At 49.7% G+C, this 23,897-nt stretch overlaps 4 protein-coding genes across 4 annotated transcripts; 2 read left to right on the top strand and 2 right to left on the bottom strand.

Moving 5' to 3' along the window:
• Positions 1-37: 37 nt before the first annotated feature.
• TGME49_247970 (hypothetical protein) lies at positions 38-8,308 on the top strand. The gene is made up of 3 exons (XM_018780844.1): positions 38-1,984; positions 2,294-3,105; positions 3,905-8,308. Exons 1-3 carry the CDS (start codon positions 42-44, stop codon positions 4,861-4,863), a joined length of 3,714 nt encoding a protein of 1,237 aa, XP_018634982.1. The 5' UTR covers positions 38-41; the 3' UTR covers positions 4,864-8,308.
• Positions 6,032-8,390, bottom strand: TGME49_247980 (hypothetical protein). The gene has a single exon (XM_018780845.1). It carries the CDS (start codon positions 7,605-7,607, stop codon positions 7,245-7,247), a length of 363 nt encoding a protein of 120 aa, XP_018634984.1. The 5' UTR covers positions 7,608-8,390; the 3' UTR covers positions 6,032-7,244.
• On the top strand, positions 6,147-15,387 carry TGME49_248100 (synaptobrevin protein). Its single transcript, XM_018780846.1, has 8 exons — positions 6,147-10,088; positions 10,665-10,737; positions 11,518-11,598; positions 12,136-12,234; positions 13,363-13,459; positions 13,939-14,006; positions 14,412-14,504; positions 14,619-15,387. Exons 1-8 carry the CDS (start codon positions 9,883-9,885, stop codon positions 14,688-14,690), a joined length of 789 nt encoding a protein of 262 aa, XP_018634983.1. The 5' UTR covers positions 6,147-9,882; the 3' UTR covers positions 14,691-15,387.
• On the bottom strand, positions 15,387-23,869 carry TGME49_248110 (hypothetical protein). Its single transcript, XM_018780847.1, has 5 exons — positions 21,069-23,869; positions 19,677-20,489; positions 19,112-19,244; positions 18,114-18,609; positions 15,387-17,548 (listed from the first exon to the last, which is right to left on the bottom strand). The coding sequence occupies exons 2-5, from the start codon at positions 20,390-20,392 to the stop codon at positions 17,397-17,399; spliced, it is 1,497 nt and encodes a 498-aa protein (XP_018634985.1). The 5' UTR covers positions 20,393-20,489; positions 21,069-23,869; the 3' UTR covers positions 15,387-17,396.
• Positions 23,870-23,897: the final 28 nt, after the last annotated feature.

A 23,897-nucleotide genomic window follows, 5' to 3' on the forward strand; every position in this document is an offset into this window, starting at 1 on the left:
TCCTTCTTCTTCCAGTCCCTCCGCCTGCAACCCCTTTGGCCATGAAGGGAAAGAAACCTTTGTGGACATGCAGGATTTCTTTGCACGAACGGGACTGTGGGTTCGTCCACCCGGTGACTGTTCTTTCCTTTCTAGTAGGATTTCTCTTGTGGACAACGACACTCTTAGCAGCCGACTGTTACCTGACAATTGAACACGGGACTTTGCCCCTGGGGGAGAATTTGAGCAGAGGGAAGGTGAAAGTTCCACTGACGCTTGGCAAATATGAAGCCGCGCTCACCTACACGGGGTACGCTGCCTTCGAGCGGTTTGCGTTTGTCCCGCTAACGAAGGAAAAATTCGCTGTCATGTATAACTGGTGTCCGGAGCAGGACCGACACAGCAATGCCTACTCCGGAACGGAGCCTCTGTTTTTCTCGTGTCGAGTGCGTGTCGAGTTCTTCACGTACAACGGCGAGCGCGCTGAGCAGGAGTACTATGTCGGCGGCACGCTTCATTCTCGCTCCTCGTTCACCTACAACCCCGATAAATATCCGGAACTGAAAGCACTGGGGTTCTGGGTCCACGGCCCGCACGAGGGTAAGAACTCGAACAAAGTGGTGATCGCTTTCTGGACAGCTCGCTGCAAAACTCCACAAGAAGCGCGAGTGTGCACAGGCTCGAGCCCCTGCACAGTCAATCTGAGGAAATCTGGCAGTTCCGGCGCCACATCGTGCCTAGCTGAACTGTATGGCGCCGACTCGGTAACGGTCCCCTTGGGAGAGCGCATTTGCTCGGGGGACACCCCTTGGGCACATGGCCCTGCAGACTGTTACCAGTACGAACTGGCGAATTTGGCTCCGTCAGGACTGAGTGGGGGGGCTGATGGTTGGCAAACAGATCCCTCAAGCAGCGGCCACGGTTACCGCTTGGGATCTCCCACCGGAGTTGCCCAACATGGCGGCCGCTACGGCTCGGTGTACATCGTCAGGATCCCCCCAGGAGATGCACAAGAACCAGAGTGGGAGACTCTCGTAGCGACGGACGTGTCTCTCGAATACGGCCACGGCCTGGCGAACGGTCTCTGGGCAGACAAGGGGGAAGGCACAGCGACTGAAGCGCGCTATGCGGTCACTTTCTACACACACCAGTGGAGCCTAGTTGACGGCAAACCCGTGCTATGGCCACAGTGTCTCACGCAGCTGATAGCCGATGACGGTAGTGTACTCCGTAGCAACGGTCTCTTGAACAGGAACTGTTCGAGCTGCTCTTCGCCTCCCTTGAGTCGCGTCCACCCCAAAACGCGCAAGTGGGCCAGCGTCTGCACGAGCGATAAACCGGACGCTGCCGGTGTTTTCATCAACGACGTTCTCGCCGTCGACTCTACGGCAGCTCTCGACGGGAAAGCTCAGCACACACTGGGAACAAGCCTTGCAATTGACTCTTCGGCTCAAATCCTGCCCGCGAGCGGCGCACAAGGCGACTGGCTCTTGTTCTGGAGAAGGGCGTTTTCACAGGAAGCGAACGGTGGTAAACCGGATCCCCTGCTGGGGCAGATTCAGACGGCCAGTCTCATGATGGGCAGGTGGAGTGCGGACGGAAGAAACCCCTTGGCTGCGGTCAAGGAAATTGACGCTGAAAAAAGTGTGTTGGACTACTCGGAGCTTCGCGTCAGTGCCCTTGGGCCTCAGGATGGCGTCCTTGTGGGTTACGGCAGCGCGCTGCGCTGGACGACGACACTTGTGGACATTTTTGAAGACGGAAATGTTGATGAATCGACGCCCCTCACCATACAACGAATCATCGGCAATGTTCTCAACAACGCGGCGTTTGCTACAGACTGGTTGCCGCTTCCTGATGGTTCCGTTTTCTGGGTCACCCGGTTCTCCAGAGGGAATGACAGCGCAGGCCACGAAACTATCTGGCCGAATACTGCCGCTCCTGCCACCAAGCTACAGTTTGTACGCGTCCACAAAGTTACAGACGATCCAACATGCATCGTCAAGTAAGCCGCTGGAGTTTTCTATACTTTCGGGAGAGGGTGACTTTGAACGAACGAACAGTACAATTACTGGTGTACATCGATCGATACAGAGCTGCCTCGACGAAGCTACATGGTGCGTATACGTGCATATGCGAATGTTTACGGGCAGATCGAGACTTTAAGAGGTTACTGAGTAGAGACACACTCTGTTCTCACAGCGCGTCAATCGCGTTAAGACGTTCAGTTCCTGAATTCTGTCAAGGCTTCTTCTGGCCAAGACACTTGTTTACGCTGAACTGTGGATCTCCGGTGCGAATGCTTTGATGCAAGGTGGAATCAGAAAGATGCCTGCAACTCCACGTGTCACCGACACGAGGTCCTGCAAAACTTCGTGCCGAAAGAGGGTGCGTCGTGCAGTCTGAACGCTGGAGTCAGCCGTACCCCGACCTGTCGCGAAGGTGCCTGCCAACGCTTGAAACTTTCTCGCGTGTACGAAGGAGCGGAAACGGCGCAAGTTTCGTCGAATGGGAAGCAGAATGCCGTTCACGTCTCAGATAGCGATCTGGCGACTTTCGTTCGGTTTGAGGCTCGACCCTCTGCCTTTACTGTTGAACTGATGGACGCGAGCGACGTTTGGGAAGTGTCTCTCGCCTTTCTCGTTAAGCCTGAGGAATGGGGTACTGGCATTCGCTTCACGTGTGTAGCATACGACCGACAACGAAATGCTGTGGCGTCTCGGGAAGGACTCCTCGGAAGAATTCCTCCGGCCAATGTCCTAGAGACCCTAGAGGGCTGGGCAGTCGCGCTTTGGTCGTGGCAGCACATACGACTTTTCGGTGTACAGACGCTCGAGTGCTCGGCACATGCTAGCTCAGCTGATCGCGAGCTGGTCTTGGCAGAAGCGGAATTCATCGGGAAAGTCTCTGGTTTATGTCCACCTGAGGGTTTCTTCGGCCGCTCCGAGTGTCCCTCGGAGGAAGCGCGCCTCGTTTTCGACGTCGCGGCGCTCGACTGCCAAGGCACCTGGAGTGAGTGGAGTCTGTGTGACGCGAACTGCTTGTCGTCTCGACTGTTCACAAGGACAAGAGAAGCCCAGTGGGGAGGCAAGCCTTGCGAGATGATCCAGCGAAAACCATGTGGCGGTAAGTGACACCGAAGGAGAGGTGGACGCTCGCTCTCACAGGGCTTGTCAGGCACAAACACTTCGCACGCCCTCGCACCCATCCCCACTCTTCTCCCCTGTTGTCATTGACATCTACCACATGGCTGAGAAATCAAGACGCTCTCTTCTTTGGGTTCTGCGGCAACCGTGAGAAGGGTCCTTTGTTGGCAAGCGAACGCATACTGTTCCAAGGACACGCACGAAGGCCCATTGACAACTGCTGCCTTGTCACCTCACAGTATCTTAACTCACTTCCTGAGGTGTACACTGAGGCTCTCTGAATTGACGATGGTACACACGAGAAGGATTGTTTCTTGCAGCAAAGTGTATTCAAGGTACTTGTAAGGCACTGTTTACCAACAACTAGGACTCGAGATGCTACTCTTAGGCGAGCTGCCTGACAGGGGTTCTCGCTGGTCCCCAGAATTCATGAGTCCTACAATATTTTCAGAGATGTGTATATGCCATAGTAGATTGGAGAAATAACGCCACCCACGCAGCAGGTCGTAGGGAAACTTCAAAGCCATTCCCACATAGTAGAACGCAGAATGTAACACACCGGGCTCGTGTCGCCACCGCAGTCAGAGTATCAAGAACCCTCAGCTTTCTCTTCACAAAACCCCACAGGAAGCCCTTCTGCTCGCGAAGGAATTCGAATTGCGTCGTAGGAACCGAACATGGGATACCCCCGGAAGCTCGTGTCCAGCGTACGATATAGGGAGGAAACCCGTGGACTTCTACGGTCGTTTGCTTGCGTTTTGGCGGCTGTGTTTTCTCAGAGGGTCCTTTTTGTCCGTCCAGCACTGACTCTGAAACAAGACGGCCTCTGCTTGATCTGCGCCGACCGTGTTTGTTCAAAGAGAGCTCGTGGTCTGCATGCTTCCATTGTCGGCAACTGCGGCGGCGCCAGATTCTGCGAGAGGCGTCTGGTCCAGGTGTCGACCCGTGTCCAGAGGTCGTGGAGATGCAGTTCTGCAGTGAAACTTGCCGTCTCCAGTACGACTTTGCTCACACTGCAAGTTCCACGTATGCTCCAATCACCACGCTCCCTGCTAGACTCTTTACTGTCGTCCCACTCACCACAACAGTCGCGCCTCTGTCCTGGCACCGGTGGTTCACTCTAGAGCGGCTGAGGATAGCAGCTTGGCTCCTCGTTGCTGCTCTGTTTCTCTGTTTCCTGGGTCTCTGCATCTTTTGCTCGTTTCGAAAAAACACACAGGGTACACCCGAGCCCGTAGAGTGTTCTCCAGGTGAAGAAATTCCACCTCCTATACCCACTTTCACCAGCATGAAACGCCGCACGACCGTTAAGGTTCAGTCCGCTGCGTCCGCGGTAGCCGGCATTGTCGCCGCCTCGAAGGAATCAAGATTGCCTGTAGTGGAAACTACTGGAAATCAGGAAAGACTGACTCGAAAGTCGTGGCACTCGGTAGTATCCGTTTACGGCCTGCCCAGAGCGTCTAGGAAAGCTACCAGAGCGACGTTCTACACCACACGAGAGCGGGGAACTACTCACGAGCTGGGCACAGAACGGAGGAGGGGTAGCGACTTCTCGTCTCCTGTTGACGGCAAAGACGAAGAACGGGAAACCCCTTTACGGTCAGTTCACGTTCGAAGTGACTCAGGGGATCTTTCACAGTCCTCCCACGTTGGGCCAGTGCCGCGTTACGACGGCACCAAACGGGAACATGGACCTGTGCAGATCTCGGAAGTTACACATGTGCGCGAAAGCGGTTGAAGCAGGATTTTTCTTTTCGCTACCCATCGTTGAAGAAGCCAAAGACGTCTGCAGGCACCCTGTTGTCGGTGCAACGCACGCACTGACTTGCTCAGAGAACAAGACTTCAGACGAGTTCGCCGCAGCTTCAAGGCCGAGACACGGCCGAAATCCGGAACCGCAGCGATGATAATAAGCAGAGCAAGACAGAAAAGACAGGGCAGGTAGCCAGTTCGACGTCTGTCAAGAGTGAGTCCTCCCGTTTCCTCTTCCCATGGAGGAGGGAGAGTCAACCACGATCGCCACCATAAAAAGGCGCTTCCGAAGAGGATCGTGGAAAACGAGACTCCGCCTGCGTTTCAAGACGAGCTGGACGTCTGAAGCCACAAGCTCTTTCTGGGGCAAGTGAAACTGCCTGTGTTTTTAGAACACTGTGGACATGAATACTTCTACCGTGTTGGTCCTCTTGGGTGGATACCACAGTTCGGTAAAAATGAACCGTCCATTGCCGTTGTTTCGTCAGCACCGCACAGAGTTCCGGTCAAACTCCATATCGTAGGCGATACGGTCTTCCGCTGGTGCGGGAAATCACAGCTTTCGGCGGCTAATAGAACGGCGGTAGGGCACTCGATAACAATAGCTCTTCGTACGGTCAGCGTTTTGACAAACAACTGGGAAGCCCCATGGAGAGATGTCCCTTCTTCTGGAGTTCTTTGCACGTTGATCTAAATTGACTCTAACTGGTGAAGATGGCGTTTCCTCTGAAACGTTCCCTTTTCGAAAGAGGGGCGGAACGCAGCACTTCTCCAGGCAAAGCCTTGGTATTCTGCTCTAATAACCCGTGCGTTACCGAGTTCACGAATGCGGAAGCCACATTTGTGTGGTACGCCGTGCCATAGAAAATACACTCTAAACCAAGAACAGCCAACCGTTCAGTTCACCACTCAGTAGCCTCAGACTCGAGAACCATCAAGCTCGTCGTTTTTCGAGAGCAGGTTGTTGCCAGCCTCAAACCAATTCCGAGTTCAGAACCGACTCTTGAGGTGTTGCTCCATCGCCGCCGTCGCGTGCATGTGTCGCAAGGCAGTCGAGTGGAGGGATCGCCCTCACCTTTTTCGGTCGCTTTCCTCGAAGGCGTTCGAAACTGTGCATGCCTGATTGTCAGCTGTAAAAGAAGCTCTACGGACCGTGACACTGTCAGAAACTGTTAACGTGTCTGTCTCCTTCGTCTACACCGCAGTCGCACATTGCTGCGGAGAGACGGTAGATACGCGTGACTGGAGCGACCGAGTGTTTTTCACACACAGGGACCAGCGCTTCCGTTCAAAGAGAAACTCCGTATTCTGTCAACATTCTGTCAACACTGCCACGATGGTGAAAACTTGTGAGGAGTCTTCACACACAACAACTAGAGTTCGCATCTCTGCACAGACAGAGGTGTTTGACTGCATGAATCCCAAGAGGCGACGGCGGTGCGGGCTGCCTCTGCAAGAGCGTCTCTGCCCGTAGAGTTTTTGCCTTTTTCTAGGCTTCTCTCGTCGTGCTGGTTTTTCCAATCCAATCGCCAAGCGCCACACACTGGAGCGACCTTGAGCATTCTTCTCCTCACAAGCGTGTCTTTGTCACCCTTCGCTAATGGCGCTTCCCCTCGCATCTCTTCCTCCTGCGCATCTTCACGGAGAACTCCACTTCCGATCTGTAAAGGAATGCCAAGTGTTCCGTCGTCTAGGTTCTTGGGCTGCGTCCTGCCGCCGGACAGCTCTTAAAGGAAAGCCGGCGGCAACCCTCCAGGTCGGAGGTTTCTCTCTCTTCGTCGCGAGGAGGACAACGTTTCATGTGTACTTTAACGACGGAGAAACATGCAATCGGACGAGGTAGACGCTTGTACGCTAGGCGCTGCCTCTCACGCATTTCGAATTGGAAACGAAGCAGTGGAAAAGACACAACATGCCACCACGGGAGTCGACCGAGAGACTGCGCATCTGCGAATTTGGAGCGCGAACAGAAGAACCTCCGACTGCAAATTTAATCCAAGACGAAGATGCAAGACACACATTTACTCACATTTACTGCCACTGAAGAGACCAACATGACGAGATCCCGCTTGCTACAGAATGAAGTTCTCGCTGTTTCCACTGCTTCCTCAGCTGTAGCGAACGCGCCTTCCAAACCAACAACACCGTCAGGCTCAACACAAAACCACTAAAGTCGCCTCCACAGCCTTCCCTTGTAAATACACACATGCACACAAACATATATATATATATATATACGCAGAGATATGCATACATACATATATGCAATATATATATATATATATATATCTGCATGCTTCTCGTTTCTCTCTCTCCTGTCTATCGATATAGATAGAAACATGCGTGTCGATTCGAAGTGAATGCGTTTTAGTAGTAGACTCCGGACGAGAGGAGAAGGAAGGAGAGAGCGAATCCCAGAAGAACGGAGGCGACGGCTGACCATACAATTTCCTTTGCGAGACTTCTTTCCCTGGGAGAGAATCGAATATGGTAGATGAAGAAACTTGCGCTGGCGACTAGGCCGAGGAAAAGGAGGACGAGAGAAATGACGTCGAACAACCGTGGCGCGATGAAAATGGGAGTCGGCACAAACTTCGGCTCAGTCGTCGAGCCGGGGGCTTGGGGAGACGCCGGGGACGCGGCTGCATGCGCGAGAAGAAGGGGCAGACGGCGAAGGAGAGGCATCGTGCTCGCCAGCGAAAACCTGAGGCTCGGTGCGCAGGGTCGCATATTTTCTTCTGGGCGTTTCAAGAGTCGAAGAGAGGGCAGAAGACGACGAAACTCCGGAGACGGAGACACGACGTCGACACTGTGGAGCACACAGAGAGAAGAACGCAGAGAACAGGGACGACGCGCACTGCGGGCGAGCGCGTGACTCCGAGAAGCGACTCTCCAGAAGCTCGGCCAAACGCGAGAGCGGCGGACAGAGACGAAAGCCGGAATCCAGAAGGGAGGCGAAAAAGACGCTCGCGAGCAGCGACAGACGCACCGGAGAGACAAGAGAATGCAGATCGGGCAAAGGGGCGTTGAAGTGAGGCTTCGAAAAAGACACGAATGCGCCAATCAAGGAAGCGCGGAACAAGGACAAATCAAACAAGTTCGACGCACCAGGCGTCCGCGGAGAGAAAGAACTGGGACGCGTCAGAAAACAGTTTTTTCGTGGAAAAATCTGCGATGCAACAGGCAAAAAGTCTTCAAGAGTTCCACCTTCTCATGCAGACAGAAGGCAGAGCATGGCGAGGAGACAGAAAGTCAAAGTTCCCGCGGAGACGCCGTGCGCAAACACCGGCGACAACCAAAGTTCTAAGAGAAAACACTAATCGACGCAATTTCTGACAATAACAGACTAGGCAGACGCCGCGACATCCAAACGCGGCAATACTCCACTGCCTGTGATTGACATACATGCACTTAAGGAAAACAAATACAAGAAACTGCAAATAAATATATATATATATATATATATATATATCGAAGATGAACTACGCTTGTATTGCATGCACCTGTCTACACACACACTCTTCTTCCTTGTAGATGTTGACCGATGCACATATTTATGGACGCCGTTGTCTATGAAGAGCACAGAGACATACTACGAATATATATATATATATATATATATATATATATATATATGTTTTCACAAGAGTCGACACGCATGAGGAGACCTCGGTGGTATTGTCCGAGTTCGAGAAGAGCGATTTGGGGAGAGAGACTCTTCACTGCAATGCTGGAAAAGTCGATTTTCGCTGCAAAAACAGACGAGAAATGATGAGCACCTGCAGAAGGAGCGAATGGACTTCGCGAAGAATTGAAAACGAAAGTCTTTTCTTCTCAGAGAGACGGGAAGAGGCGAGGGTGCCTCGTCTGGATAGACGAAACCAACCTTTATTTCGCTTTTTTCCCACGAATCTTTCCTTCTGCACATCTGCACACAAAGGGACAAGCTGCGAGCTTTTCTTTTTCTCCTCCTTTTCTTCCCTTTCGTTTCTTTTCTTCTCTTTTTCTTCGCCTTTTCTCCGTGTTCCACAGCCGAAAAAGAGGGCGCATGTAAGCTGACGGCTCTCGGTTCTCCGCTAGCAAAGCAGTCCGAAGCACACTTTCTCAGTGCGCCAGCTTTTTCACTTTCTCCGCTTTTTTACTTTCTCCGCTTTTTCACTTTCTCCGCTCTAATTCAGCTTTTTGTGTCGCGGCAAAACAGCCTCGCCGGATGGAGCTCTCACGTCTCTCGACGTCTCGCTCACGTTCTGGAAAAGTGACCCGGGAAGTGAAGGACGCTCTGGTGAGTTCGCCTGCCGCTCCATTGAGAAATGCCTCTGAGCCAAGCAGCAAGAGAGCAAGGAACACGAGGGAGAAATCCGGTTCTCTTCTTTGCTTTCCATGTCTCAACGTTTGCGTCTGAAGAGGAGTTTCTTCGCAGCCGCGACGAGGGGGCCCCTGCCCGCCTTTTCGGTCGCCTCTCTGCGGTTCTTGCGCGTTTCCGGACTCCACCGCGTCTATAAATTCGCTTCGAAAGCGAGGAGACGCCTGTCTCCTGAGACTTCTCTTCCTGCAGACTCTGCAGGGCGTTTAGCTTTCCTTCTCTCCAGAGGAAAGTGCGAAGGCAACTCGCGGGAGCACGGCGTTTGCCGCGACGTGAGAAAGCGAGAGAAAACAGGAACAGGAACGTCTTCTCCTCTGCCTCCGAAGACGTCCGTCCGTTGCGGTCAACTTGTCTTTTTTTCTCGGTCCGACTTGTCTCCCCCGTCTCCTCGTTGCCGTCGCCTTGCTGTGTGTGGTGTTCTCTCTTGTCGGCATTTCTCTTTGGCCAGATATGAAGACTGAGCAAGCAGTGCAGCTGTCGCTTCGTTCGCGTTGAAGACGCGCTTCCCATCCGACTCCTGAGAGGCCTGAGACAGGACGAAGTGGACGCAGGCGAAAGGTCCAAGTGTGCAGAGACGCGTCGAACTTTCGAGCCAAGAAGACCTGAACAGCTTTCTGCAGAGACAATTGGCAAGGCGGCGCGATGTGGGCGGCCCGTGGAGAAGCTTCTCCCTCTGGGGAGGGGGCGTGTGCCGGCAGCTCCAGAGCCGACAGAGGAAAACTCGAGGGATTTCCAGAGGCAGACATCCCTCTCTTCCAGTTTTCGTGCATCGCGCGAGGAACCTACGTCCTCGCCGAATATACGGCGATCCAGGAAGGCGAGGAAGAAGTTCTCAGCTCAGTCTCGAGGTGAGAGGAAGCGCAAGAGGAGCGAGAAGTTCTTCCTCGCCTTCCTGGATCGCCGTATATGCGAGGTGGCCAGCGGGCCGCCAGTCGACGCAGACACACACACTCAAACCGTCACACCAAAATGCTTGATTTCTCTTGGTGTCTCTCGGAAAAAGAACTTTCCCCACTCTCACCGACTGACTGGACAAAGATCTGCAAGTATCTACATTCGCCGCATATTGACCTGTAGCTACCTGTGATCTGTCGACATGCACATATGCATATATATATATATATATATATATATATATATATATATATCTGCACCTCCGCCTCTCTATCGATCTCGACGTACGACTGTGTCAATCTCTTTTCTATCTTTACTTGTCTGTTTCTACCTGCCTCTGTATCTCTGTTTTTATCTTTATTTGCCGATACATATCCATACAACTGCGTTTATTTAGATTTGTGCGACCTGTATGTATGCCGTCTTCTGTCTGTGCGTGTGTGTTTGTGTCGAGCTGTGCAAGTTTTCTTGCTTTCTGTTAGTTGGTGGGTTCCACTGTCGACTCTTGATTTTTTTCCGTTTTTCAACAGACGCGCCCTACTCAAACTCCCCAAAACGGCAGGACGACGCAGCTACGTTTTCGACAGCCGTCTCTTCAGCTTCGTGAGTTTTCTCTGGAAAAGACGAAAATACCAAGCCAACTTGACAAGAAAAATCAGACTCTTCACAGGCGAGTCAACGAATGGAGAACACCAGAACTTCCAAGTTCGTCATGGCATGTCGGCTGTATAATGTAAACTCACATCTGCGAATAAATGCGGTTGTATAGCCCTGCGTTTGTATCCATGTGTATTTCTACATGTAGACGTATAACGTGCATAGATTCATTATATACATATATACATATACATATACACATATACATATATATATACATATATATATATATATATATTTCCGTTTTTGCCGGGGAAGAGGGGAGAGGTGGCTGTAAGGTAAGAGAGCATCTGTCTCGAGACAGAGGGATTTTTAGAATGAGCGAAACAGATTTTTCACTCTGAAAGTGTGTGTGTCATCTAAGCTGTCTGGAGAAGCACGAAGAACTCGAGTCTCTGTTGCCAGGGTTGTCCCTCGTTCTTGCTTTCTCGTGTGTCTTTCGCTTCTGCTGTCTCCTTGTTTTTTCTGCTTCGTTCTCAGAGTTGTTCTCTCTCTTCCTGTGCTTGTTGCGGTGTCTCTCTGTTTCCTCACTCTCTGTTTTTTGAACTCTCGCGACTTCCGTCCTTGGTCGAGTGCATGGTCGCTCCCAAGTTCGAGACGCAGCTTTCGTTTCTCGGAAGGATGCGACAGGAGCGTTCCCCGTACGCGCGCAGGTCCTCCGTTCGCTTTTGCGTTCACCTCTTTCTTGTCTGCTTCCTTCTTCACCTCTCCTGCCTTTCTTTCCAGTTCGTTGACGCCACGACCTCCACCATCTTCATGTGCGTTACTGATGAAAACATCAACGCGGATCTCCCTTGGCAGTTCCTCGTGAGTTGCTGCAGAAAAAAACTTTCGTAACTTTCACTCGGCCGCAAGTGCTGCTAGACTCGCCTTACGCAGACCATCCCAAGAACATAAAGGCTTGGCCCTCAACCTTTTGATACCCTGTCTTTCCACCCATTCGCGTACACGCTTCTAAAGCAGATTAATATATATATGTATATATATGAATATATATATATATATATACATATGAATGTATGTAAAAACATGCCTGTTTTAATATGGGTCGTTGTAGCCACAAATAAATAGATCACTATGCATATCTATGCAGATAGATAGATAAAATAGATGTACACATGTATATGTATATATATGTATATATATTTTGTATGTATATAATTATGTCGGTGGGCATGCATGTCTGTGTATCCGCCATTTGTCCGTCCCTCGGCACCTGTAAGGAAGTAAACACACTTCTATACATAAAACTCTTTCTTCCTTTTTCAGGTTTTTGAGAGCAGTAACAACGCAGAGGGTTGATGAGCTGTGGCTGTCCTTTGGATGCGTCTACTACTTTTTCAGAGTGAACTGCGACGCCAGTACCATCACTTGCTTGGTACCTCTGTCGACGGAGCGGAAGTCCGTCCTGCCGACGCTACTCGCATTCTGATTCGACTTGTTGTAAGACTTTTTCGATCTGTGCATCCTCGCGTTCAACCGGCAACTCCACACACGGCTGCAGGCTTACGCAGAACCTCCTTTTCATGGCGTACATCTCTTTTCTCTGAGCATTCTTCCTTTCTTGCCAGGCGACAATCTTCTCCGGGAGTCTTTACGCCGCTGTAACCCTTTAGCAAGTATCGAGGGATATATATATATATATATATATATATATGTACGTTTATTTGTATATGTTCAACTGTGTATATATATATATATATAGTTGTATGTATTTATCTATATAGGTATATATGTTTATTAGTCCATGCTACCTGTATGTATGTATGTATGTATGTATGTATGTATGTATATGCGTTTATTTGTATATATTTACCAGTAAATATTCATGCATGCACGTGTATATCTGTATCTGTGTATATTTGCGATGGACGCATAGTGGTGCATGGTGCGCCTTTGAAGGCTTATTTCTTCAGTTGATTCACGACTGGAAGTTCCGAGTCGAAGTGTTCGACAAGGACGAGCTGTTTGACTCGTGGAAGACTCGCGTCTCTGCAGGAAGACGAAAAAAACAAAAAAAAACAGAGGGCTTACACTTGCTGAAGAAATATTTCTCTGCAGTGTCGAGGGATAGCTTCCTACGCGCGCCGAAAATCTACGCTTGTCTGTGTACATACACCTGCGCACTATTTCGCACAGCGACAGCACAAGTATCTAGGTGCGCATCCGTGCGTGCTCTTCCTGTTCCAAGACTCATCCACAAAATGCATACATATTTAAATATATATAAATATATATATTTATATATATGTATATATATGTATATATATGTGCGTATACACCTGCACATAACGCCACAGATTTATATATATATATCAATACTTATATATATATATATATATATTTATTTGTGTATGTTTTGTGTGATTGTTTTTTTTGTTTCCGGATTGTGTTGGGGAGCGTGTTTGAGGAGCCTGTGGTCTGGGTGACGCGCTTGTGGGCGATGTTTCTGTTCATTTGCGTCTGTGGTGTATCTTTTTTTTGTCGATGCTTCTCGTTGTTTTCGTGGTGTCGCCGCTTCTCTGTTCCGCGCTTTGGAGTGATCGCTGGCTTCTGCCTGCGTTTTTCCAGGATGAATATCGTTGCGGCGGAGGCAGAGGAACGCAGCAGATGGAACGCGTCGAGAAGGAGTTGGAGGCAGTCTCCGAAATTGTCCGAGAAAACATCAGTGAGGAAAGTTCGACAGCAGAGCGGACCTCGAAGGATCTTGCGTCTGCATGCAGGAGAGAGAACAGAGAGAAGAATCTCGTGGAAGAGAGAGAACACGGAGAAGGAAAACGAGGAGGCAACGGATAGCCAGGGCGGGAACAGAAAACACAGACAAACGTTGTTCTTTCCTCGACGTTCAAGAGAGAGCAATGAAGACACAGCGCAGTGGACGCACGTTCCTTTTCCAGACTTTGAGTCACTGAAAGAACGACAACATGCGATTTTTTTGCAACGTAGAAACTCAGAGATCGATTGGACCGAAACAGGAAGCAGTTTTTCATGCCGCTCTAGACTGCACTCGAAGCTTGCAACGTACGTCGACGCGCGAGACTTCCAGTCGAGTAAACAGAGACTTCCACGAGCTGTGGCGCTCGTCTGAACGTCCGTTCGAGTTCTCGTATGACCCTGGCGTTGAGGAGAATTCGTGTTTTTCTGCAGACAAAGTTCTGGAGAGAAACGAGCAAATCGAGTCTCTCGTTGGGAGAACGAGCAACTTGCGAGACAGTGTAAGGCGGGCCTGGACGTCTCCTGCACCACCCACGTTCAAAGGAAATCAAAATTTGCAAAGTGAACCACCATTTCCCGCGATCCTTGCATCTATCGCAGGCGCGATATAATGCCCCGTTATTCTAGATATATACATTTATATACATATATATATATACATATATATATGCATATATTTACATAAGGTTACATGTATCTACATCTATTTACATACATTTACGTAATTTACATATATACTTACACATATTTACATCTGTATATATAAATAAATATATCTGTATATTTCAGCTTGTCTGTACACTTCTATGTTGTATAGAAAGAGGCACACAGCAGTCGATTTCTGTGTGTATGTTTTATGATTTAAGAGTCGCATTACTTTACTTTTATTTTTGCGTGTGTTTCAGGCATATGGATTTCGCAAGGCATCCAGAGAGCTCCGACAGCACGTCTGGTGGTCGTCGACGAAACCTTACTTTATCGTTTTCGGCATGATTGTGGTGAGGTTAAGAGAGCTGTCCTTGTCTTTTCTTTCCTCAGGCTGAGCTTCCTTCCCCCCCAACTCGGCACCCGATTCCCTTCAAGTCTTCTTTGCTTCTCTCCGGTCTTCTCAGGTCCTCGTCATCATTCTCGCCTCCTTCTTCTGCGGCGGACTTACATTTCAAACATGCCTTCGAATCAACTAATCTGCACGCATTAATGAACCTGCTTCCCTCTCGCCAGTTACATATATATATATATATATATATATATGTATATGTATTTCTTGTCCTTTGCTCTCTGCGTGTCTGTATGAGTGATTCATGACGAATTCGTAGCTCTCGGTTTCTCGCGCTATGTATGTATACAGTGTAACATGTCTGTTTGCCTAAAGCGACGTCATTTTATTTCTGCGACTGTACCAGTGGCTGTATATTCGTAGATATGGTGGAACAGGACTTCGAAAACGTGTATTTTTTCTTTACACATTTATTCATAAACGCCTGTACGGGATCCTCGTTCCTCTACAAGCTGTTTGACCGCTCCTGTTTCTTTCTCGCTCAAACTCAACAGCGCCCTCCCTCTATTCTTATATATTCGAAGATATATATATATATATATGTCTCTGAATGTATACTGGTCCGCATTTAAATGAGTCCTGTCATTTTTGGAGAAATTTGCCTCCAGTATTGTTTTTTTTTTGAGTTTTGCATGCGTCGCATTGTCACTTGGACTGTCAAGGCGTTTAGAAGACCGTGACGCCTGCAAAGGAAGGCACTTTTTTTCCAGATCGATTCTTTTTCGCTCATGAAAAAGAATGAGAAGCATCATACGCTTCTCTTCTGGCTGTCTTCGGCGTACAGACTCTCGGGCTCCTGTCGCCCAATGGAAATTCAAGCTTTTCCAGTCTCAGCCACCTGCGCGCTCGCTCACATACGATATATAATTTTTTTATGTTCGCATAAATACTGTATTGATCTGTTTATTTATTTTCGCATAAACATAGTACTAATTTGTCCATTTATTCTCGCACGCAAATATGCATATATATATATATATATATATATATATATATATATGTTTACATTGTTCTGAAGTCGACTTGCATTTATAGAGATACGTGAAGACCTTGAGAGCGTCATTTATCTGCCTCACCATCTCTCTCTCTGTGTAGACATCACACATTCATTACGTCGATTTGTCCATGAATACGCGTCTGTCTGGACACACCCACAGAAATGCACAGACGCTCACGATGGGTCTCTGTGTTTTGGACCGTGTGAAGACAGCTGTGTGTCTGGGAGGAAAAAGGCAGAAAGCCTTGGGAATGACGGAAGGCGCGCGACTTTACGACTTGTGCATTTCCTCAAGAATGAATCTCTCTTGGCACAGCCGAACTCGGACGCGGTCAACACCGACTTCGAAGATCGACACCCGGAGTCCGACTAGGCACCTCTATATTTTGGAAAGTCTTTTCACCAAGAATAGATCCCCACACGCGCCCTCCTTGTTGTAAAGTACACATACTTTTTCAGAGGTCGCATTCCTGGTGCCGCGTTGAGTAGCGCAGGCGTGGATGTTGCACTGCGCTGTCTTCTTTTGGGGAGAGTAGTAAACGGCGCGATTTCAAGGGTGCAAAGACGCGCGCGCGTTCGTGCTCTCGCTTCTCTCTTCTTTCTGGAGAAAAGGTCTTGCAACTAGGATGCTCCGTTTCGCTTTACTGAATTTTACATCCGCGCCTCACTTTGCAGGCTTCCACAGCCCCCCTGGAACGAGGCACCGCGCGACGCTTGTCGTGACTTCAGCATCTGTTTTCAACTCAACAGGTTTTCTACGTTCGCAGCAGTCCATGGCGTGAGGGGGAGCGCATGAGCAGAGACGAGCGCCACACACAGGGGAAAAGATTCTCACGGACGGTTACGAAATCCAAGACGCTGAAAATGCATTATCTTCTCGGTCCCCACTGATGAAAGCCGCGTCCGACAAAGATTTTCTGCGGACAGTTTCTCGACGGCATGCACACGGCCAGCTAGCCAAGCGACGAGGTTTCGAGACATCCCACAGGTCGCGGCCTCCACTTCCGCTTTTAAAAGAACAGATTCCGCAAATCTTTCCCACTTGAACAGGTTCGCTTCACTCGTCTTTCCCCAGTCTACGAACACGGTGGACGACACACAGATCTTTTCTCGCAAGGACCTACACTTTTTTGTCTTTCCGTCGAACAAGGAAAGCAACTCCCCTCCCCCCTCCCCGTGAAAATACACATACATTGCACTCCCCTAAAAATGCAGACAGACATGCACGCGTCTGCAGAAACAGAAAGAAAAAGACGCAGGGACCTCTCCAGCTTGAAAGAGATGTGCAGAAACGTACGCATGCAGAGAAGCCGACCTTTCGGCAAAAGCGAGTGAAGACCAAGGTCGCCGCGCCCTCCCACCCCCCTCTGACATGTTTCAAAACTGTCGTTGGTCGAATAAAAGACAAGAGACACCATTTTCTCTGTTCTTCATCAGAAACTCACAGAGAAACCGCCAATACAGTGAAAACGCTATATGATACAGTAAACCCACACCGAGTGACACCTCAGACATACTTTTCCCAATCTTCATACACACATATATATATATATAGATAGATATATACATAGAAATACATATAGACACACACACATGCATGAGCATATCTATCTATATCTATATCTATGTATATACATATATATATATATATATACATATATATATATATATATGTATATGAATATGTATGTGCATACACCTATATACATACGTATGAAGGTTTGTACAAATGTCTGTGTAAGTCTATACGTCGCTTTGAATACTTTAGATGTGTACGTGCGAATGTTGCGTAAATCCTTTGTGCACATGCATAGGGAAGGATCTGCAAGTATTCTTTCACGCATAGGCGCAGGCTGACGAAGGCAACTCCAGATCGCTGAGAGTGTCCGGATCTTCTTCTCCGAGATCATCTCGCTCTTCTCCTGCGGGACTGTCATCGTGAACTTTGTCGTCCAGGCCAAAAGCAGCACGCGTCAGATGAATGTCACCTGAATCCAAACGCACACACGTATATACATATACACATATACACATATAATATATATATATATACATCTATATAATATATATATGTATATAATGTGTATATATAGACGCAGAGAGAAATTGTTACAGGAATAGATTGGCACCAGAAAGGACGACGAAGGAGTTCGTTGAGGAGAACGACATCTGTGTGCAGACAGAGCCGACCCGCGTTCGTTCCTCCATGTCTCAGGGTGACAAGACGTTTCGCGATCCTTCTTGCACCGACGTGCATGCACATCGGAGAAGCGCGTCCATCCGCGTCCAAGGTTGATTCACATCCACATACACACACACGCGTATACATGCGAAACTCGGATTGCGAATAAACACATATATATATATATATATATATAAATATGACTATATATATGTATGACAATATATATATATATATATATATATATGACTGTAGAACACGATTTGCATGTGTATTTGTCACGGAGAAAGCGAGAAATGTCGCAAAAGTGGAAGCACATACGGAGAGCGTCGTTGAGCACGTTGTCAGTTTGACTGAACTCTCTTTCTCACCGATGTCGTTTTCTTCCTCGAGGTCGGCGGCGTCGGCTTCGAGGTCGCGGGCGGCTTTGCAGGTGCAGTTGCAGGTGAAGAACAGGAGTTTTTCTTCACTTCGGTCATGGAAAAAAAAGGACAGCGAGAACACGGAAATGCTGTTCGCATCACTCCAGCCGCTGCCTGTTGCGCCGGAGACGGGGGCGTCGTTTTGCGGCTTCGAGAAAGTCAGCGAGGCCTTTCTGCGGGTCTTTCGCAGCGCGAGGGAGCCGCCCTCTCTGCGTCTTCTCTCGCAGACGTTTTCCGACTTCTCGCTCAAGTCCTCTCCTTGTTGAGACTCGTCCTCGCCTCCCGCACGAAGGAACTGGCCAGACAGAGAAGAAAACGAAGCCGAGGAAGCGAAAGACGAAGCACTCGAGAAAGACGCAGGGTCGTACATCACCAGGGGCGCCGGGTCGTCGCTGCTCCCGACACGCAAAAAGTAAATGTCCGTACACTCCAAACGAATGCTCGCCTGAAAACACACAGGATATATATATATATATGTATATATATATATATATATGTATATATGTGTATGTGCAGACGTACACACAGGAAAGAGAGACAAACGAGAACTGATACATGTATTTAAGTTTATGCGTTTAAGGACATGGGCACTTGCAAGCACATGAAGAGGGAAGGGACAACCCTGTAGACACTTCCCCAGTATACTTACAGATTTTCGCAAATAACTTCAATGCGGTTATGTCTAGAAACATGCATGCACGTATCTCCATATACCGAATGTCGATCTATCTGTCGAATACGTACGCCTACCCTCTACATATCTACACAAATCTCGCTACACAAATCAATATAGATATAAGCCTCCATCTACATCAGTCGACCAGTCAATATATGTGTACATCTATTATGTACACACGTAGAGACTATGTACATCTATACATACAGATATGACTGTGTATACACATAGATACGATAGAAGACTCAAAATAAAATTATAGAGCGCTTACTTTGATGGCAGCCCAGAGTTGTTGGAGGAAGCCTGGAACGACGCGCTCGACGACGCAAAGCCGTCTGTTAATTTCTGCCTGTACATCTTCAACACGAGCAGCTTGCTCGAACATCGCCGGAGTTAATGCGCTGCTGTAGAAAAGCAGAAAACGAATGCAGAAGGACGACGAAAACATTCAAAATAGGGTCTGCGTCGCCGTGCACAGAGAAGCAGAAAAAACATCGCTGCAACCTAGGAGATACCTATTTTTCCTTCACCGCGAAAGGATGCCACACGCTCGTAGGACTCTTTTTAACATCTCGAACATGTTTACTCTGTCTGTCAACAACTGTGCCGATATACATACGTATATATATATATATATATATATATATATATATCAGTATATTCATCTGTTTATCAAAACATACATGTGGCTTTCGCTCTCTCTCTCTACATATATATATATATATATGAGTTTATCGAGATGTGTCGATCGATTGATGCTATGTGTCTCTCTTTGAATTGAGAGATTTTACCGTCTCTCTGTATGTTGAGAGAGGACTGTTTTCTCTTTGCCTGACCAGAATTCGTAGTCTGGGAAGCACTGGTTGAGTGCGCCAATGAGGTTGACGAGGACGTCCTTTCCATCGTGTTCTTCGTCGTCTGAAAGCGTCTCGGAGTCGTTTTTCTCGGCATTTCCTCGAGTGTGTTGGCCCTTGCTTCCTCCTTCTTTCTTCCCCAGGAGAGCCTTCGCCTTTTCCTCAGTCTGCCCCGAGTCTGCTCTCCGTCCCCGACCGCGAGCGCTTCGACTCCGCGGCGGTTCGCTCTCCACCGCGCGTTCCTCCTCGCCAGAGTCGTCGAGCTTCCTGGGAAGATCCAGTTGTCGCGGAGGGAGCTCGAAGGCGGTGCAGGAGAAGGCAGGCGAGGAGAAGGCAGGCGAGGAGAAGGCAGACGAGGGCGAACAGCTGGTTTTTCGTTTTTTGCGCGAGTTCGGACTCGACCCGCCCTCTTTGCACGCGTCCTTCTCGCCGCGGCCGTCTCGCGGGCCGCGCAGCGTCGCCGCTCGAGCTCCGTGAGGCGAGGAAAGGAGGATCGGCTGCGGGGACGACGACGCGAGGAAGAGCGGCGAAGAGGAAATCTCCTTCTCGATCTCTTCCGCGAGTTGTCTCCGCTCGATGCAAGACTGACTGCATGTGGACAGAAGCTCGAGACGTCCGCGAATCACGCGATCCCCGACGTCCAAGTGTTGAAGCAAAGCCGAGAGGCGCGTCAAGGCCGGTGCGTCGAGAAACCGCATTTTGAAGAACGGAAACTGGCCGGAAGCGACCGGAGCGCGAGAAACCACTCGGAGAAGCGCCCTCGCTGAACTGGCGCGACAGCAGACGCGAGAAGCGCTGCAATGGAGGGAGACACAAAGAAGGACGAGCGGGAGAAAGACGCGGATGTGAAGTTCTTCTGCGTGTGTTCGTGGTCGATGCAGTGGATGGTGGACGAAAAAAACGGAGTTTGTCTTTAAAGGGTGAGGCAAGAAGGCGTCTGAGAAGGAAGGAGAGGCTTGGAAGTAACGGAACTCCCAGAGAAAAAAGGACGAATTTCCAAAGAGTACGCGTGGTGCAAAGACACTTGCGCTTGGTCGCGGCTCAACAGAACGAGGAAACGCGACTTTTCTTCAGATACTGAAACACACACGCCCTTGCAGAGCAGAGACACAGCAGAGCGAACGCCTCGAGAAAAAAGAAAGCGTGAAAAACCCGACTCTCAAACCACACAGAGTGACACAGCAGACCGAAGCTTAACGTTCCTACGGGATGGGCGTGCACGAACAAGACTCTCGAACGGGAGTAGAAAGAAGAGAACTGGCGGGTGTGTTTCACAAAAGGAAGTTATATTATCCGAAAGGAGGCCTTGCGGAGCGTAGCTTGAAAGAGAGCAGTTTGGACGGCGGGACGGGGAGCATTTCCCTGAAAGCTGACTTGAGGCAAAGAACCTCTCTCGAAATGGGCCGAGTTGTGCGCGGTGTCAACCAAACGTGAAGACGCAGAGCGGAAGACGTCTGTCGAAGACACGAAGGAGAAGAGCCCCATCCTTGCTCGCTTTAAGTTCCGAGTCGTCGGATTTTCGCCGCAGAAAACGGTGGAATGAAGAGCTGAGACCGGTGCAGCTCGCAACCGCCGTGGCTGCGGAGCTGTTTCGGTCACCGAGGTGGACGGGAAGGTTCGGAGAGGACGCGTTTCTGGAGGGGACCTGGCGTGATGAAGGAAGAGCAAGCACCGGAAAACGCTGAAAACTGGAGAAAACAGCTTAAAAACACGACTGTGTGTCGGGGAACTACACAGCCAACGAGTGCGGTCCGCCTGGCGGGAGCGAAGTAATCTGGGCAGCGACACGGACGCAGGGGCTGCGGTCAGGTTCGCAAAACTCTGGTTTTGACAAGACTCAAAATAAGCGGGAGAAAGCGAAACGAAGAGTCCTGGGTGGAAGACGTGAAAAACGGAAAACGACACCGCCAGGCCGCCGTTCTTTCCACGCTGTTTCCGTAGAAGCCTAGGATCGATTCTGGAGCGTGTCAGGATGAGAGCAGCTGGGTGAACCGCAGGGGATTCGGGAAAAAAAGCGACGAGGAAGCCTGGCAATTTCAACGCATAAAAGAAAGCCACATGTCTTTCAGACAAACGCCACGTGTAAGTGGGAGAATTCAAGGACGGGAGGAAAAGGCTGCTCAGCGGGCTTAGCTCGCTTCCCGTGCTGCAAGCACCCGAACCCCCGACTTCTTTCGTCGCCGACCATGTGTACGCCGAATCTTCGGCGTTTTCCTCGCGGTTTCTCTCGTTCAGTGCGACTGCTTTCTTCGAAGAAGACTATTTCCGCAGAAAAGCGAAATAACGGCTACCGCCGTCTGTGTCTCGGGGGGTTTACCTTCCCTACCGCCACGAACCCCCTGAACAGTTTTTACACGGTGCCGACGACGTCGCACCTGTCAGCGACGACTGCCGGTGACAAGCTTTCTTCTGCTTTTGTGTGAAGACTCTGTTGTCTCGCGAAAAGCCGCAGCGCTGAAGATCGCCCTAATCGATCGAGGTGATGTGCATCTTCGCCTTTACACAGAGAGAGCCGTATATGCAGACCAGACTGCGGTAAAAAAGGGATAGGTCACCGAATATAGCGAAAACATCGCGCTATGCTCCGGAAAGCAACACGGTACACGCTGGAAACAGAGGACTCCTCTTCATTTCAGAGGAGTAACAATAAACCACTCAAGGGGCGATGGTGACTACCTGTGCGTCAGACGCGCGGTTCCACGCGCCAAGAGCAGCTACACTGTTAAAAAGGGTAAACTTTTAATGAAACGCGGCTAGGTGCGACGAAAGCAGCTGCAGTTCGGTGTGAGTTGCACTGCGGAAAAGTGTGTTGTTTGCCAGGTGACGTTGTCGATCGGGTTGTCTGTCACCGGAGAGCGAATCTCGGCATTCCGGAGAAGTCATGTGAGCGAGGGGGAAATTCGAATCACCTTGGGAGAATGTGAGAGTCACGCACTCGCCAGCATCACACGAAGGCGATCGACGTTGGCAACTGGCAAACAATGCAGTTTTCCGTGGTGTGAGTGTTATCAAGAGTCCCTGTACAACGGGTTGTGCTTACTGGATTCTCGGTTTGAGGAACGGAGTCCTCCGTTTACAGTTTGTGGCTTTCGACTCGCGCGTTGCATCCGAAAGCACATGGCTTGGAGAAAGCGTCCTCCAACGCCGCAAAACGGAGAAGGACCGAGAGATGAGGGGACATTCGATCACGGAATATAACGGTACTCTCCTGCATGTAACGGTAAACGCTGAAAACCGCGGACCGCATGGTGGACCAAGGCGGAAAACGAGGTGATCGCAGAACAAGCCAGCAACTCCGAGGTACGGTTGCCGAGAAACACGTCTGCACCGTTACTGGTGCCGGACGCCATTACAATCGATTTCTGCCGCAGCGGAGTTGTCCTCTGGACCAGGCGACGGCAGCGCGAGATTTCTGAGAAATCGCTGAAGCAACTTCTTAAAGCGTACGAGCACGCACTCCTTCTTCGTGGCACAGAGTAGAGAAACGTCGTTCCACTCTTCGTTAAGCGTCCTGACTCCTCTACGTGCCTTTCTGTTTGTGCTGACGTAGAGAGATGCGGGAAGTCGTGCGGCACAAGCACGCCGAAACAAGTGTGCACCATTAATTTGTTATGGTGCTCGGTGGAGGCTGTAGAAAGAATGATATAATGCCACCTCTGGTGGACACTCACGCGATGCACGGTGACACAGTGTGTCGAGGCTCTGCACGCACGTGTCTCAAGAAGCGACGTTTTTATGCGTAAGCCTGCATTCTATGAAATGGACATATGCGTCGACGTTTTGCCTCACCCTTGCCAGTAAACGACGTCTCACAGGTTCGAGCTGATGCTCGGTTAGACCGTGACGGACTAGGCAGACGCGGGACACTTGCGGAACTTTCTCAACGAACCATCGGGATTTCTCCGCGCCGCGAGTACAACACGTATCTCCACCTGTTCATTTATTCTGGTACTTTCTGTTGTTTTCGAGGCTATTGTACCGATTCCTGTTGTCACTCGTGATAACGAGAGGAAATGACCCCTCATATGCTACTGTGATCAGAACCATCGTACAAAGCGTAATATTGCGTGAGGTTTATTCACACGTTTGCTCCTGTTAATAAATGCGAACATTTCGGCACCATCGAAGCACTGACGTGTGTCGTCTGTTGGAGCGTCTAAACATCGCGTGGTGGCTAGCTGTAAAGAGTCTGTCGAGCTTCGT

Source organism: Toxoplasma gondii, chromosome XII (assembly GCF_000006565.2).
Source record: "Toxoplasma gondii ME49 chromosome XII, whole genome shotgun sequence".
NCBI lineage: Eukaryota > Apicomplexa > Conoidasida > Eucoccidiorida > Sarcocystidae > Toxoplasma > Toxoplasma gondii.

Coding starts and splice junctions, on each gene's coding strand:
- TGME49_248100 (XM_018780846.1), top strand. CDS start 9,883: ATGTGGGCGGCCCGTGGAGAAGCTTCTCCCTCTGGGGAGGGGGCGTGT. Junction 11,599..12,135: donor ATCTCCCTTGGCAGTTCCTC/GTGAGTTGCTGC, acceptor CTACTTTTTCAG/AGTGAACTGCGACGCCAGTA. Junction 13,460..13,938: donor AATTGTCCGAGAAAACATCA/GTGAGGAAAGTT, acceptor GTTTTTCTGCAG/ACAAAGTTCTGGAGAGAAAC.
- TGME49_248110 (XM_018780847.1), bottom strand. CDS start 20,392: ATGCGGTTTCTCGACGCACCGGCCTTGACGCGCCTCTCGGCTTTGCTT. Junction 19,245..19,676: donor TTCCCAGACTACGAATTCTG/GTCAGGCAAAGA, acceptor GCTTTTCTACAG/CAGCGCATTAACTCCGGCGA. Junction 17,549..18,113: donor CGAGGAAGAAAACGACATCG/GTGAGAAAGAGA, acceptor GTTTGGATTCAG/GTGACATTCATCTGACGCGT.
- TGME49_247980 (XM_018780845.1), bottom strand. CDS start 7,607: ATGCGACCCTGCGCACCGAGCCTCAGGTTTTCGCTGGCGAGCACGATG.
- TGME49_247970 (XM_018780844.1), top strand. CDS start 42: ATGAAGGGAAAGAAACCTTTGTGGACATGCAGGATTTCTTTGCACGAA. Junction 1,985..2,293: donor GATCCAACATGCATCGTCAA/GTAAGCCGCTGG, acceptor CTTTGATGCAAG/GTGGAATCAGAAAGATGCCT. Junction 3,106..3,904: donor CCAGCGAAAACCATGTGGCG/GTAAGTGACACC, acceptor GTGTTTTCTCAG/AGGGTCCTTTTTGTCCGTCC.